This window comes from Balaenoptera ricei, chromosome 17 (assembly GCF_028023285.1).
Source record: "Balaenoptera ricei isolate mBalRic1 chromosome 17, mBalRic1.hap2, whole genome shotgun sequence".
NCBI lineage: Eukaryota > Metazoa > Chordata > Mammalia > Artiodactyla > Balaenopteridae > Balaenoptera > Balaenoptera ricei.
Window position 1 is genome coordinate 28,225,857 of NC_082655.1, and position 17,157 is coordinate 28,243,013.

A 17,157-nucleotide genomic window follows, 5' to 3' on the forward strand; every position below is an offset into this window, starting at 1 on the left:
TATTTTTTTACATAGCTATCAATAATTATTTATTTAAAAATTTTTATTTTATATTGGAGGGTAGTTAACAATGTTGTGTTAGTTTTAGATAGATACACGTATTAGTATAACTGAATCAATCACTTCCCTGTGCACCTGAAACCAATAACTCTTAAGAAATAATTTCTATATTGCCTTACCTTGTCATGGTCAACATTAAGCAACATCAGTCGAAGATTCTGGGGACTAGTGCCAGTGAAGTAGACCTCATAAGATTCGCCCAGAGCCACGATGCTATGAAACAGGGACAGTCTTCTCTGGCATGTGTACCCGGCACACCAGCCATGATCCTGTGGGCCTACATCCACATAAATGAAAGTTCATGTTCTGTGCTATGAATATTATTAGTGCAAAACCCGAAGAGTAATTGTATTAAAAATAAATTGCAGTGGTCAAGTTCAGCATTTACAGCCATTATCCATCCACCCATCCATTCAGTGATCTAAGCTATTTCTCAAACCTTGCCTTAAAAAGGAAGGCAGGGAAGCAACTCCCTCTCTACTATCCTTGCTTTTAGACTGCCCAGGGTCAGAAGGGTATATGTTGAGGATTTGTGCTGGAAGGTCATTGAAGGAAATAGATTTACTTGTATCTCTACTTTAATAATCATATTTAAGTCCAGGCCCCATGGCGAGGAAGAAAATGCTTGATGCTTTCTCCTATTTATCAAATGTGACTTTGGGTGGGGAACCAACTTTCTCAGACTCTTTGCTGAGAAATATGCTATAACAGAGATAATTTGTTAAAAATAAAGCCTGTACATAGAAAACAGGGACATTTGTATGTCTGAACCACTGATTTATTATTTCTTTCACTCATTTGTTCATTAATTTGTAAATTCGACAAACTCTTTTGTGTTTTTTTTATTGCCTTTAACCTTCCTCCACTGTTATTTTAATAAATTTTTGTTAAAGACTGTGATTATAGGTACTATTGGAGGGTCAACGTCATTAAATAACTGAAGCAATCTGAGAAATAACACTCCATTAAACCTTCTAGAAAACCAAAAGAAAGTGGATGCTTTGCACCTGAATCCAGACATTTCCAGAACACATGTAACATGACTGCTGTAGAAAACTTCTCTATTTCACTCAGTTTTAAAGTGGCTGGGATTATACATATATAAAACAGTGAGTGAGACATGGAATGATGAATTTTCTTGATGTATTTATTCATAAGCTTTGCTTAATTTCCTAGCTTGCTTGGAATTATTATCAATATTTATAAATGAAGTTTGATTGAATTTTAAACCAATATAAACTTCTGAAGCTTAAGTAGAGCATAACCTATCCTTTATTATCCAAAATATAAATCCCACTTTTGAAGAAACCTTCATTGTGGGTTTTGAAAATAGAAATTTCTATGTATAAAATGAAAAATTTAGAGTGATAAAAGCCATATTTTAAAAATAAAATTGAGTACTAAAATTTAAAGGGAAACTTTAGTGGTATGTACAAATTTTATCTTGGGAATTTTTCTTTCCACCTAGTATAGTGCATCCCAAGCTTCAATCATCCTTCTAACACCTACATAATTTTTGCCATGCTTCTATCGTTTACATTATCATTAAATTACATTCTCATTAAATTGAGTCATTTTTAAAATTTAAATTTATTTAAAAGAGAAATGTCATATCACTATTGTAAATGGAAAACTCATATTGCCTTTCAGAAAAGGAAAATGTAAAAATAAACAGAATGAAATCTTTCTCCACCATATAAAACAGAGCAATTCGAAAACATCTTCATTATTCACTGACTGGTCTAAAATTCTTCCCACAGTCTCTGCTTTATAAGATCTGAAAGGCAGCATTTGAAATTGGGTTGATCGTAGGTCATAGAAACCAGGCAGATTGCATGTTGGGGCAGAAGTGGGGAGTGACTTAAAATCATGTAACTTTGAGACACTTCTGATTTAGCTCATTCTATTCTCTTCAACAAGTTTAAAAAAAATGAACTTGTAGGGTATTGGCTATTTTGGGGATCTTAGAATATTTTAGTACATGTTGTGACATTGTCAGGACAGAGAGACCTTTCCGATCCAGGTTATGTGCCTCTTCAGCACTTCAAAGACTCTAAGCCTGATTAGGGACTAATCTTTGAGCCCCCAATGGCACTTCAGGAATAGACAATGAGTCCCTGCCCTCTGTTTTCAGTAACTTTTAGAAGTTCACCTATTTATTCAAAGAGTCTTGGATGACAAGACTCATGGAGACCACTGCCTACCCTTGGGCTACAGCCAACAAGGACCAGAATGGAAGAGACCTAGACTGTGGAGCTTGACAAGATAGTCTTGACAGTCAAAGGAATTAGGAATGAGAAAGACCAAAACCAACCAAACAAAAAAACCCCACAACACACTGATTCAAGATTAATTCTTCCAAGTATTCATGAAAATGAAAAACAAGTAGGCTGAGAGTATTCATTCTCAAGTATTCCAAATATTGTATTATCATTTTTTAAATTTATGTAAAGAAAATTGTTTTTTTTGCAGACATTTGGATCAATTTTTTCTCAAATATATTTATGCCACCTTCATGCCTATAAAGATTACTCAAGGAATAACTTTCCTCCTCTTCTTTTTCTTTTTTCTTTTTTTGATATTAATGCATTTTATTTTATTATTTATTTATTTATTTTTTAACATCTTTATTGTAGTATAATTGGTTTACAATGGTGTGTTAGTTTCTGCTTTATAACAAAGTGAATCAGTTATACATATACATATGTCCTCTTCTTTTTCTGATGGTCAATTTGGAGTAATTGTCCTGGCTTTCTAATGTGGGGGACTGCTGAAGAGTCAAGTCTCTCTCCTGCACATAGATCTTACAAACAGAAGGCAAGGAAATCCCTATGTTTACTAGTTTTATGTGATAGATAATTTATGAGACATGTCCACGAATGTAGTAAATAGTGAATGCCTTGAGTAACTCTAGTTTGTTTACAATGAATACCTACCATTAATGAGATCAACATAACCATTGCTCACTATAGCTACTGGTGAGAGTCTGCGAGTTTCTGTGTCGGAATCCAGGCTTTCAATAACCATCATTGCATATTCCATCCCAAAGCACTGATAGCTCTGCCATTCTGGAATGTACTTACAGGTTGAATCTCTAATGATTCCTAGAAACATAGGAATACACATTTAGAAATGAAACAGAATCTCCTTACAAAAGCTTCCACATACTATCTTTTTCTTGTTACATAACATTAATAAGTAGAAAATATAAATTAGTTGAGTACATCAATCATTAAAAGTAAAAGATATATTTTGTTTCATGAACCAGAGGACTAACAGAATATGATCCAACAAACCTTTATAAGGTGCTTTCTCAGTGACAGGAATTCTACTTCCATTTGGGAATGTGAGCATCACATTAGGAATTCTATAGTCTCCAATTCCAAATTGGCTATTTCCATTCCATTCATATTCTGCTTCAGGTATCACTGAACCAGAATTCCCCAGAAAGGAGCCATCCATATCTCTAAGGAAAGATTTCCTTTTGGCATCACAAACCATGTCTACACAATCAGATGGATTCACCTTACTGTGAAGAAAAGGTGAAATGCATGAATACTTAGATTTGGTATACCTCCCTGTTTCTAGAGAGCATTTGAATATACTTGCGTATTTGATAAGAGTATCAAAAAAAATTAACTGATTGAATCTTATTTCAGAAAGGATTCAAAGTGGGACCAAGTAGCATATGTAATTAGCATTGTAATGAGGCCTGTTTTTCCACTGTGTTGATTTGGTCTATTATTATGAATTCATTAACATTTCAAAAGGACAAATTGTACCTGTGGGAAGTAAAATTAGAATTCCATTTTGCTATTCCATATTTTGTCGAATGATAGATTTCATATTTGTGCATTGCTCAAAATATACTAACATTGCCCAAAAAGCAGGTAAATTACTCAGTTGTGCAGACATACAAAATCCTTGTGTTAGCAGGGAAGTCTTTATATTTTTCCCTTCTTTCTCTTTTTTTAATGGGTCTTTAAGAATTATAAATGTATCATATGCTTTTTATAAAATAATCTAAATACTTAATATAAGTTCAGTCCCCTTCACCTTTCTATCCTAAGCTCTTAAGCTTATAACCAATTACAGATTGGTATATATTCTTGTAGACTTTTGCCTATATATATACAAACAGATATACTTAAATTATGATTTTTATGCTATATATTTTAATAACCATTCTGTGGATACCTGAACTGTAAGAGATGAAATACTATAAACTCATCATGCAGTTCAGTCGTAGATGGTATTCTGCCTTCATTCTGAACCACCTGGAGTGTTGACTGTTACTGGTTATAATAATAAAATGGCTGCTTAATTTGCAATGTACTATACATTGTATATTATATATAGTATGCAGCATACTTACACTATATGATATATACCATGGGGAAATATAAATTCATTCTACAGTTATAGCAGCAAAATACTATCTAATAGATCTGAGCTTTTTGCAAAGAAAGACGTGAAGCTATAAATTATCCCTTACTCTACTGTATTAGTTTTGGAGATGATTTGAGTAAATATTTCTGTGGGTCATGTGTTCTTTGTGTTCAAGTGTGTGCAGAGTGATTTTGTGAGCAAGTCTGTGAATAGACTGCCCAGTGGCACTCTTACATTATGGTTTAGGGCTCTGTCTTACTTCAGTTTCCAAAGAAACAGAGCCTGAGATGTGGACTTTTGTTCAAGTGAGTTATTAAGGGAGTCCTCAATAAGGGAAGGAGAGAAAAGGGAAGGAGAGAAGCCATATAGGGCAAGGGAAAGAAAAGGGAGATGACTATGGTCAGCTAAGAGCAATTTTCTGGAAAAGCAGGCAAATGTAGGTCATTACTGGCCAACTTTTAGAGCATCTGGGGACTGGGTGAGCTACTCAGTAAAAGGGATCTGGGATTGTGCCAACAGTATCCCAATAAAAGCACAGGACTCAAAGACATATTTTTAAATGTAATATTTTCTTCATGACCTAGATGTTAAAATTATATATTAAATCTGAAAGATTCAATGATAACTAAATAGGAGGTAACAGCTTTCTAGTGGGGAGAAACTCTACTGAGCCAAAAAACACTGCAGTTCAACAATTATTAAATGAGGAAGTATGGGGTTGTCATCAAAATAAGATCAGATGAAGTCAAACTATTTATGAAACACTGCATTTCTCTGAAGAGATGCATATCTAATTAGCATTATTTCTTGTCTTCTCTCTATACTGAAAATGGTCAAAGAGCTCTAATGGAAACTTTCTTTCCTCCAATATTGTCTTATATCTAAATTCCTGGTCTGCATGTCTTTTGAAGAGTAGCAGTTATTGGCTATATTCCTTCAAGACTTAGAATCTACGTGGTTCAGCTTCTAGAAATATTCTGACACCAACTAACCTCTGTGATTGAAAAAAAAATCACTGTTCAAAGTTTCTGCATATTTTTAGTCACAATGATTATAATGATTCCCATTTAATTACCAAGTACATGTTGGGGTGCATATAATAAGATATTTGTAAAGCAAAAGGAAACAAAAGAGGTAAGGGAAAGGGAAGAAATGATAGACATGACTTTCATTCCTAATGACTATTAATGGAGAGATATTAATGTACAAATATACTTCTGACCCATTCTCTATCTTTTATGTTTAATGATGGTGCTATGTATGACATATGGGGAAAAAAAGTATGAGAAAATATACATATTAAGGCCTAGCTTCTTCAACTTACCTGAAGACACAGATATATTAAATACTCTTAATTTTCGTAATGCTGATTAAAATTTCATAGACATGAACAGTTACTTTAAATTTAGCAACTTTCTCAGATCTATGGCAGGGGAAGAAAACAATGGAAAACTGTGATGACAGAAGAGAAGAAACTGAGTTATCATATTTTTTACCTTATATCGGGTCTATGTATAAATATTTTTGATTGTTCAGTAGTGTCAACCAGCTGTATGTCCTTCACATGGATTGGATGCTGTAAATCCTCATTTAAAGGGTTAGTAATGAATATCACATTAGTTTCACCTGAACAAACATTTTTAAATCCAACAAATGTGGAACCTAAAACATAAATAATAGAAAAACAATTATTTCCTATAGAGAAAGGGTAAAATCAGTTTCATTTCACGTATATTCCACCAAACACATCATTTAACATTACCTTGAACACGGAACTCTTACCTTATGTGGCAGATAAGTCCACCACTATTTGTGGACTGTATCCACACCACTGAGTAGTCTTCTCCCATGTTTTCTCTGAGCTTGGCATATTTTCTCTGTGATTTGCATTGGACAATGGGACAAGAGCAATTGTAGTATAAACAGATCTGAAAAGTGCTTGCATATTAGGGCTCACTCTCTCTTGGTGTTCTTGGGGAATTCTGTGATTACCAGCATGTGGATAAGCCTAGGAGACATTTGGCTCAGTCACTCTCATTACCCCATCAAGGGCCAGCACCAGCCACCAGACATAGAAGTGAGACTATCCCAGACTAACCAGCCCCTACACATCTTGTAAAGTGATGGCAGCTCAGTGAATAATCCCAGGTAAGATTAGCAGAAGAACCACCAATCTGAACAAAGCCCAAGTTGCCAATCCACAGAATCATGAGCTCATAAACGGTTGTTTAAAGGCTTTGAATTTCAGGCATGGTTTGTTATGCAGCAAAGGCTAACTGAAATACTATTGCTCTCTTGATCTTATTGCATATATTATGTGGCCAAAAGATAAAACTGATTAGATCAAAAAACAATCTCCTTTGCACTTAAAATCCAGTAACTCAAAACTGAAAACAGCAAAAAGTGACTCCAAAAAATTCTTAAATTAGTTATGTGCTATATACTACCCTGCTTGACTGTATTTTCTCCTAAGAAAATATTGTATATGCATGAATATAAGCCTGTAGATGAGTATCAATAAAATACTATAGTAATAGATGCTGTTTGTTCCCTGTGTAGATCTCCTTTATTGGTCCTAAACCTATGTAGCATGTTAAATAATTTTTGGCAGGGGTATCATTAAAAGTAACACTAAAAAATGATAATTTGTTTTGCATTTCTGGGAATTAAAGTTATGAGAAATAATATGTCAAAACTTAGATGTCTAATTTATTGAACTGCTTTCTTTCAGGTGACACTGGTTAAAGTTATCATGAAAGGGAGATTTGCTAAACTGAAATAGAGAATGGCTCAGTGTATTTAATGGGCAAAGCGAAAATACTTGGTACGTTTACTACATCTATTTTAATTATTTTACATTTTTTTTTTAAAAGCACTTTTCTTTTTTATAGCTACTTTATTTATCTATTTTTTTATTTTTTATTTTTGGCTGTGTTGGGTCTTCGGTTCATGCGAGGGCTTTCTCTAGTTGAGGCAAGTGGGGGCCACTCTTCATCGCGGTGCGGGGACCGCTCTTCATCGCGGTGCGCGGGCCTTTCACTATCGCGGCCCCTCCCGTCGCGGGGCACAGGCTCCAGACGCGCAGGCTTAGTAGTTGTGGCTCACGGGCCCAGCTGCTCCGTGGCATGTGGGATCTTCCCAGACCAGGGCTCGAACCCGTGTCCCCTGCATTAGCAGGCAGATTCTCAACCACTGCGCCACCAGGGAAGCCCCTATTTTACATTTTTAAGGATGCAGCCTGGTTCAGTGAAAAAGCAGCAGATTTTAAGTCAAGAGATCTTGATTCTAATCCTAGTTCTGCCAGCAGCTGTGGGAGTTTGGCAAAACATTTAAGTTCTATGAACTAAAATTTCTGCATCATAAAAACTTCTAATAAAATATAGCCCTAATTATATAAAAGGGCTTTACAATTTAGAGAAACTAATTAATATTAAATCACTATAGCAGTGCTTTTTCTGTTGTTTTAAAAAGAAAATGAAATGTCAGTTCTTTTATATGTATGAATGTTGCCAGGGAACTATTCTTGAAATTGACTCTTCTGTCTGGTGTCTTTGCTTGTATTGAGCAGATTAATTTAATCATTATTTTTTTTAACTAACAGTGAAACATTACTAGTTATATTCTACATATTCTTTACAGAACTTAACTGAGTAGACTTTCAAAGACTATGTTTAAACTTGCCTGAGATGTCCAAAAGACCACTGATGGCATTGTAACTCATGATTCCTGCATGCGGTTTCCGTGGTGCCATGTTATGTGCTGAAGCAAAGGTAGGCCAGCAAATCCCACTTCTCCCACCTTTTATAAAAAGAAGAAAGTTAATGAAATTTGAAATATGCACTCATATGAACCCCAAAATTAAAAGTTCTAAAATCTTTACCTGATGGAGGTCTAGAACTTCGATGGGCAGCAGAAAGTTCAATATTGGGATCATCATTAGTTAGGACATCAGAGCAATTAAATTCAGGGCTACTTCCAACAATTAATGAGTTCTATTTTAAAAAAAAGTTCAAACAGTAAGCTTTAATAATAACTTTTCTTAAAAGAAAACATAATAATGAATAATAATGAATTCCACTGTAGCAAAACACAACCTGTATAACTTTGAGAAGTGGATCATTCATTAAACCAAGATAAAAAAGATGTGATTTCTGCCCCAAGTGGATGACAATCAAAGTCAGAGGGGGGAGACAGGCATGTAAATAATTATATTTAAAGACATGTTATGTTTCCATGATAGGAATATGTGCAGGGAAAGTAGGAACAAAAAGAGGAGGGAGTGTCAAAACTACCTAAGCTGGTTCAGGAAAGACTTCATAGAGGTAATGAAAATTTAACTAATTGTGGCAAGATTAGCAGGTGATAAGCAAGAAGAGCTGCTGGAAGGAGGGGGGAGAGGGAAGGATGGAGAGCTTCCTGGCAGAAGGCAATGAGCACAAAGGCAGGAGGTGTGGCTAGTAGGGCAAAGAAGTCAAGAAAATCATTTGTATTCAATAATTTTACCCTTCTCAGAGTTGCTCTTTCTGTTTTGTGTGGCTGCGTTCAATTCTTACCTTAATCTGCACTGTTTTACTGGAAATTCTGTGAGATACAGCAGGTGGCATGTAAATCATTGAAGAAATGGCCATTCCATTGTCAACCAGGGTCACGTTATAGATACGCACGCTCTCCGTGGTCTGTAATAGAACTCGGAGGTTACATAGTATGAAATATAATCATAAAAGAAAATAAACAATCACTTTTTTTGGATCCATTTACCTGAAAATAAATTCCGTAATCCCAGCATGCCCAAATGGTAAATCCCTGTATAAGAGAACATCCAGGAAGGCCATCTTGGTTCATATAGATACCAAATAAACCTCCATGGGCTTCATTGTCAAACCACTTTTCCAGAGAATAAGACTGACCTTTGAAGGAAATATGGAACCAGTAAATTAACATTATGAATCAAGTCATAGAGTTATAAGCAGTATCAGTTAAAGTTGAAATTCTTTTAAAAGTTAAATATATGATTCTGATGCAAATTTTAACAACATGACCAAATATTTGTATGGTTCAGCTACTTATGGTTTATTCTATTTAGTATTTCTCTTATCTAATTTGCCTCTTCAATGTTACTCAGAATAATTGTATATTCATTTGCAAAAGTTTACTTTAGTGCTAGCACCCTTAACTTATTATATCTGATTAAACATGAATTTCTTTAGAAAGATTATGAAGTTTGAATTCAAACAAGGCTAAACTTGAAAAACACAATGATACCACTTGCTGTTTATAAATGTTACTGGTTCCTTCTGGTCATCCCATTTTCAAGTTAAGTGTCACTTCCTTAGAAGGCCTTCTCTGACTACCGGATTCATAGTTAGCACCTCAGTCAGTTAACATGGCAATTAAAATTTTTTTCACTTTGATATTTAATTACTACTTATTTGTGAATTATTCATCTCCTCTCTCCTATAAGAACGTAAGCTTCATGAAAGAAGAAACTGTGTCTAGCTCCTTCACTGCCAGATTCCTAGAGCCTAGAAGGTAATGCAGAGGTAGGTGCTCATCAAATACTTCAAGAATTAATGTATGCATGATCTTGGGAAAGTTGCTTAGCATTTTATAACTTAAGTTCCCTCATATATAAAAAATTATAATGTCTAATTCAGGGTTGTTTCAAAATGAAATGAAATAACCCACATGAAGTGCCTCAATAAATGGAAGCTATACCCATTATTAATATACAGGATAATTAAAGTGGATTTTCATGAAAGTTTTACTTATGTACAAATCAGATCAGTGACCTTAAAAGCTCGTCCCAATCATGCATAAATTTGAGGATTCCCCATAAAGAGCAGCACTGCCTCCTAAATTGTACTTTGTACCAGCTCTCTTGTCCAAGTTCCCCAGGATCTGACTTCCTCCATCTTCAATTGCTTTTCCCTTCTTCCTAGTCCTTTGAGATTGACATTTCACCTATGGTCGGTCGGCCTGGTTTCTGTTGTTTCCTCCCTAAGAAGCTGTCTGCATGGCTACACCTCGGTTCTGCACAATGTAGCCCCATGGACAAGGATGGCTCCACCTTTGGACCCACGTGTGTCAGAGTTCCCTTCCCAGCATCCCAGCCCCTCACTTGTTAGGGAGATGAATTGTGTAAATTGATGTCCCATTCCAGGAACTTAAACCCTCAGTTCCTCTGTGATGTCTCATATTTCAGTTGCTCCTTATAAACACTCCCGATTATTTAGGAAGATCAATATATTCAGTGAAAAATGCATTACGTGGGATTATACATATTAGTAAATATTCACATTCACAGGTCATATTTTGATTAAAAAACACAACAGTACTTCAAAGAAGTTGTAGAGAAATTACATATTTTAAAATTTTAAGTCAAAGAAAAGCTACTTTAAGCTGTTGGGAACTAAAATATTTAAAAAGAACATACATCAGGGAATCAGTTGTATCTGTGGCGAAGTTGTTTTATTCCTTCAAAATGTACTTTGCACAAGAATAAAATTAGCTAAAGTGCAATAATTTTTGAATTTACAGAAAAAAATGCTTATTCAAAGAATTTCAAAAATACCTATAGAGATTAAAAAAATCAACTATAGAAGGGCTATACATTTTTCAGAGAAAATTCCATTTCCTTTAGCTAAGTTTCCCAAGAGGTAAAGCCAGCAGGTCTAGCATTCTTTTACTTTTTTGATTCAATAATTAATTTATCTGGTTTAAAAGTCAAGAGTTTATAGAAAGTTATACAGTAATAAGTGACCAGTCACCCTGTTCCTACTCACCTTCAATGACTTTTTGCTTTTACACTTTCAGTGTTTCTTTATGTAAATGCATATACCATACATATTCTTTTGTTCCCCTTCTAAGTAACCTCCACTATCATTTTAGAATGTCCTGGTGATTTTTCCATATTAATACACAGTATGCATCTTTTTTCCTTCTTTTTTTAGAGAGGTCCAGTGTTCCAGTGTTTGGCTTTATATAACTAGCCCACCGTAACTGGACACAAGGTAGCTTTCCATTTTCTGCCAGTACAGGCAACGCTGTGATGAATAACCTTGTTCACAACTCTTTTTCTAACTGCTGTAGAGGCAACTGTTAGATTACAGGAAGCAGAAGTGCTGAATCAAAGGTAAATGCCTCTATAATTTTGGTAGCTATTGCCAGATTCCCCTTTGTAGGGGTTATATCATTTTGTCCTTCAACCAGCAAAGTGTAAATGTTACTATTTCCCTATAGCCTTGCCAGGAGAGCAGTTGTTCAGTTAATTCTTGATTTTTACTAATCTGATAGAAATGTATCTGAGAACCCTCTGTTCATGTCCTTTAATTTTTTTCATGCTTGCAGGCTTTAACATATGAATAGTGAGCATGTATTCCTTTAAAGCGGAAGCATGAAATAGTGACATATCCCTATAGGCATGTATCTCTATGCTTACAAGTTGCTTTTGGGAAAGTGGTGGTGGGATAAGATAATCACTGTTCAGTACCATCAAATCAAGCACTGAAGCTGTTGTTAAGAGTTTTTGGATCATAAACATGGAAAATAGTTATCTTAAAAGCCTATTTTTAAAGGATCTATCCTTCTTTTATCCCCTTGATACTATTAGTCAACACACCTTATCCTATTCTGTCCTCCCCCATCTCTCTGCTGATCCCTTTTGTTTATTTTCATCCCACTGCTTCTTGCCTGGATTACTCTCTTTCACTCTTATTGTGTCTTCCCGAGTCCATCAGACCCAACTGTCCACCATTCTCTACTTTACCCCCTCTTTTTCTCCCTTACACTCTCTGGCTCACTCTGTCTCCCTGGTTATCCCTCTGATTTTCTCTTTCCTTCTCATCTCCTCTACAGTCACAGGGATAGAATAAAGATACCCTTGTCAAGGAAGAGCTCATGTCCAGTGGGATCAGGAATGCAAACACGCTGTGGCAGGCACAGCTAATGGCATGGGATTGGACAGAAGGACATGAGGGTATCACAAGGACAGGGCTGGTCACCTCCCTCAGCCTGGGGCTCAGGGACCTCCCTGAGGCAGTGACTGTGAAGGGGAGGCCTGGGGAGCAGCAAGGCCCAGTCTCAGGAGGCTGAGGATGGGGACGGGGTCTCAGGAGAGGACCTGGGGCTGCAGTGTCCTAGGGCCAGGAAAGAGCATGGCATCCTGGGGCTGCCGGAGAAGGGTGATAGGGGTGAAGGATGAGAAGAAAATTGGTTTTAATTTTTTCTTTAAACCCAATATTATATGTAAATAATTTAGTTTGTTGAGTTCTTTCAGTGCCCAGGAAGAAGCAATATTACTTTTCAACTCACAAACAATAATTATTTATTTCGAACAAATTTGGACAAGTTATTTCCTAATTTTAGTGACTCTATGCCAAAGACTTACTTGAGCAAGGTTCACCATTGATGCGATATCCTGCCCTTCCAAATCCAGCCACTACGTTATTTTGTAAGACTGTATTCGTCCCTCTATTTATCTAGTATAATGATAAAGAAAATGTTTTGGGTCAGGCTCTTACACAATTATGCAATGAGAGCAGGTATGCAACATACACTGGAAAACTAATTATGATGATACTTCCAGGAGTAAAAATTTAATTCACATTCACCCCATTCAAATTTATAATACAAATGAAGTACTGAAATTACCTTAGGTTCTTGGTGTAAACCTACCACTAGATACTACATTTTAGACTTCATTATAAAAGTACATTAAAGAGATTACTTTTCATTTCAGTCACAAAATCCACTGGACGTGGTTGAATATTAACAAGCCATAGACAAAATTTCAGTATTATAACAAGGCTACAAAAATTTTATCACTCTTTTTTGGTTATATTCTGTTACCAATTTGATTTATTAAGAAAAAGACAACTAAGGCAATTACAGTGGACCATAAAATTCAGTAGAGGCATTCATTAAAGAAAATCTGCTACAATAAAAAACTGGGTTAGAACAAGTAGGTAATTACTAAACAAATTTATTTTATGAGCCAAATCAGAGTGGTAGAAAATGAAAAGTATGGAGCACAGAAGGTTTAGTTCTTGCCTACATAGAATCAGCAGAACAGTCCAAATCTCACTTATTTAAAGCATGTTAAACAGCCTTATTTTTAAAGATTATGATAAAAATAGAGTCAAATGGAATTCATAAAAGTAAAAAAAATGCCTTTCAAAAGATATAGATAACTTAAAGATTTGGAATTGACATTTGATTACATTCTAACATCTATAAATAGACAAAAAGAGAACATTATTACCTTATAAATGTATACTAAGTTCCAGGCTTTCAGATGTTGCTTTAAGGTGATTATTAATAGTTGTACAAAAACAAAATTCAATCCTTACCCTATCTTTCAAAGAGAGCTTTTTAAATTCCTTTTCTTTCCTAGGGTATAAGTAAGTAAGATAAAAACAAGAGGAAGCTATCTTTCCTCTAAATCCTCTCTGTACTTTCTATTTTCTTGCTTACAATCTCACTCTACATCTAAATAAATACCTATAGTAATTGAAGAAACTTCACGGGAAACAAGAAGGGCCCAATTAGTAATATCCGATAAGAGTAAATAACCTTGCATATAGAATCATAAGAATTTTAGATGAGAAATGGATTTTAGAGATTTTATAGTCTATCATTATAATTTTGCATTTAAATTCAGAGTTAAATAGTAAAATGTGTAAGGCATTCAGTCAATTAGAAGCAGAGAGACCCTTTAATGGAACTTGAAAGCAATAATTAATGTTGGAGAAGCAAGTAAATAAGAGAACTATTTAAACCAATGGACGTCACCACAGAGAAAAATCCAATGGCTACTGGAGCTCACAACATCTTTAAAGAAAGTTCATTCACTCCTTTAATCAGCTCACTTTATCCACAATCTTTATCTAAGGAAGAAATCATTTTCAATGACATTTTGAGATTTACAAATTCTACAGAAATTATAATCTTCAATAAGGGAATTACAAATTATAATTTTGTCTACTTATAATTTTAAATTTGTTCACACTACCTCAATTGCTGCATGCCAGAGAGTTGAGCTCAAGTCTTTTCTGTTCTGATAGGTTCCTGGCCAAACTGAAAGTGTAACCAAGTTTCCTCGGACTCTGTTGGCATCCCCCCATATTCTCATGCCTGGAAAAAAAGAAAATTCCCCCAAATGAGTACTATAGGGAATGTCTTTCACTTCTTCCATGAAATTAGTTTTCTCGTTTGAACCTGACAAATGAACCCTTTTGATTTTAGAGTGAACCCTCTGAACTCTTTGATACTCTACCTCTTTAATAGACTACCTGAATTAAAATCTTTTGTTAAATATGTGGGTTCACAGGCTCCACCTCAGATTTTAACAAATATACACACAAATTTTATACACCTTAAATGAATTTGTATTATGCTTTAGACTGATATTCAAGAAAGGACAACCCCTTAAATCAAATCAAATATATTTTTTAAAAAAATTATCTTTATTTGTGAATAATCTTTTTGTTTTATATGTGAGAAGTATGTTAAAAGTCAGTAATTTAAACTATTGGTGATTAAATAACTCACATAAGATCATGGTCTGGTAAATAATTCTTCTAGAGCTGTACTGTCCAATATGATAGCCATAGCCACATGTGACTACTTAAATGTAAAGTAATATAATTAAGTACCATTAAAATTAAAAATCCAGTTTCTCAGTCACATTAGCCACATTTCAAGTGTTCAATGGCCACATGCAGTTTAGTAATTACCATGTTAGCACAAACATAGACCCTTTATTTCCATTCTTGAAGAAAGATTAATTGGACACCCTGGCTCTAGAGTTTGCAGACAAGGCTGTCTCAGAAGACGTGTTATTGGACCGAAATATTATCATATTACCTTCCCCCACTGTAAAGTGAATCACGTTATCATCTATGTCCAATCCATCTGTCCCAAATACACCAACTGCGGGGGAAAAGCCACTGTGAAAAGCACAGCCTTGAATATAAGATGAGCCACGTTCTTGAATCTATAAAACATCAGGATTCAGTGAACATTTTAAAAACAAAGTTAAAGGCCATTTAAAGAAAAAAATTTGAAGCAGGTGATTTTCAGAAAACAAATCTTGATAAACAAAATACTCAATTTACATTCCATGAAAGGAGATGACTTCCCAGCAGACCTTTTAATCCTGGGAAATTTCCATATATCTTCGGTTTATGATTAAAAAAAGCAAAAAAGAAATACTTATTTTAAATGTGAATTAAAAATTCTCAAGTGTTTTTCTATGTATTTATATTTCTATCATTACCTATAAAATGCTAAGGAACTAAACATTATTTTTCAGAACAGTTTATTATATGATGCGCAGGGATTTTTTTTTTGCCCAGGGAAGTCGATACTCAAGGCAGGGGTTACAATTCAAATGTCTGTAGGAAACAGTCAATAAGTAGTTTAGGGGTTTCAATTCCAAACCTACATGATTTAAAATTTTTATTTATTTATTTATTTATCTTTATTAACATATAGTTGATTTACCACGTTGTGTCAGTTTCAAGTGCAAGCAAAGTGATTCAGTTATACATATGTATCTATTCTTTTCCAGATTCTTTTCCATTATAGGTTATTACAAGAATACTGAGTACAGTTCCCTGTGCTATACAGTAGGTCCTCGTTATTTTATGTATAGTAGTGTGTATATATTAATCCCAGACTCCAATTTATCTCCCCTCCATAATATATTTTTATTTTATTTTATTTTATTTACTTTTCATATTTTTATTTTATATTGGAGCATAGTTGATTAACAGTGTTGTGTTAGTTTCAGGTGTACAGCAAAGTGATTCAGTTATACATGTATCTATTCTTTTTCAAATTCTATATAAGAAATATGCTCTTTCTCATTTTTTCTTAAATCAGCAGCCCTCTAAGCATATTTATTTTCCCACTTTTGACAGAAGCACGGATATACAGACATGCTTTTCATTTGAGAAATTTAAGCAACACTCACTTTGTTTAATAATAACTGTTTGGAAATATTTTTGGTCATTGTAAAGTAAAGTAGAGATGTGAAATACTATTATAGATCTTCAATTCTTTCACCTTTTGTGTTCCATTTTCTGTTTTTTTTTTTTCTTTTTTACTGACCTTAAATAACGCATAAAATGGTTGGAATCAAATACCGTTGTAAGTCTAAAAACGTTAATGGGAAATACATCTAAGAAAGTTTTATTATATTAGATTATAGTCTTAGCAATTCTAAGATATGGGTATTTAGTGAAGTTAAATGAAAATCAAATCAAAATCAAAATACTTAATTTTGGGTACATGCAAAAATTAAAAATAAAGTACAAACCTGTCCCAGGTTAAGAAATGTTACAGCATATCTTGGATCCGTGCTATCCCTGAAGCCCTCTTGACCACTGTGATAAAATTCCACATTACTTATTCTTGCACTTCCTAGTGGGGAAAAGAGTTACACATTTTTTTTCCTTGAAGCTGAATAAAAATTTTGAAAAACTACTAAAGTTTTTGTAATTTTCCAAATTACAAATTCGTTTTCAACTTTTTCATGAAAATTGTATTCATTTTTCTTTGCCCTTTTAATCCAAATAAGGCAATGTTTCTGAATTTGTTTTTTTACTGCCCCTCACAAGAACCTTTTTAGACATTTCTCTTTCTGAATAGCGTTCCCTCTCCATGACATTTTAATACCACAGATATACTACATATTTGTCAAGGTAT

General features: G+C 34.4%; 1 protein-coding gene across 1 annotated transcript in view; it reads right to left on the reverse strand.

Annotated features, from left to right (window-relative positions):
* PKHD1L1 (PKHD1 like 1) overlaps positions 1 to 17,157 on the reverse strand; it is a 150,916-nt gene that overhangs the window by 16,577 nt on the left and 117,182 nt on the right. The window contains exons 60-71 of the mRNA XM_059901432.1: positions 16,769 to 16,872; positions 15,313 to 15,442; positions 14,459 to 14,580; positions 12,836 to 12,926; positions 9,208 to 9,356; positions 9,003 to 9,125; positions 8,330 to 8,441; positions 8,131 to 8,247; positions 5,946 to 6,111; positions 3,357 to 3,589; positions 2,997 to 3,164; positions 180 to 337 (exon numbers count right to left, since the gene is read on the reverse strand). Coding sequence (XP_059757415.1) covers positions 180 to 337; positions 2,997 to 3,164; positions 3,357 to 3,589; positions 5,946 to 6,111; positions 8,131 to 8,247; positions 8,330 to 8,441; positions 9,003 to 9,125; positions 9,208 to 9,356; positions 12,836 to 12,926; positions 14,459 to 14,580; positions 15,313 to 15,442; positions 16,769 to 16,872 — 1,673 coding nt within the window. The remainder of the gene's footprint in view (positions 1 to 179; positions 338 to 2,996; positions 3,165 to 3,356; positions 3,590 to 5,945; positions 6,112 to 8,130; positions 8,248 to 8,329; positions 8,442 to 9,002; positions 9,126 to 9,207; positions 9,357 to 12,835; positions 12,927 to 14,458; positions 14,581 to 15,312; positions 15,443 to 16,768; positions 16,873 to 17,157) is intronic.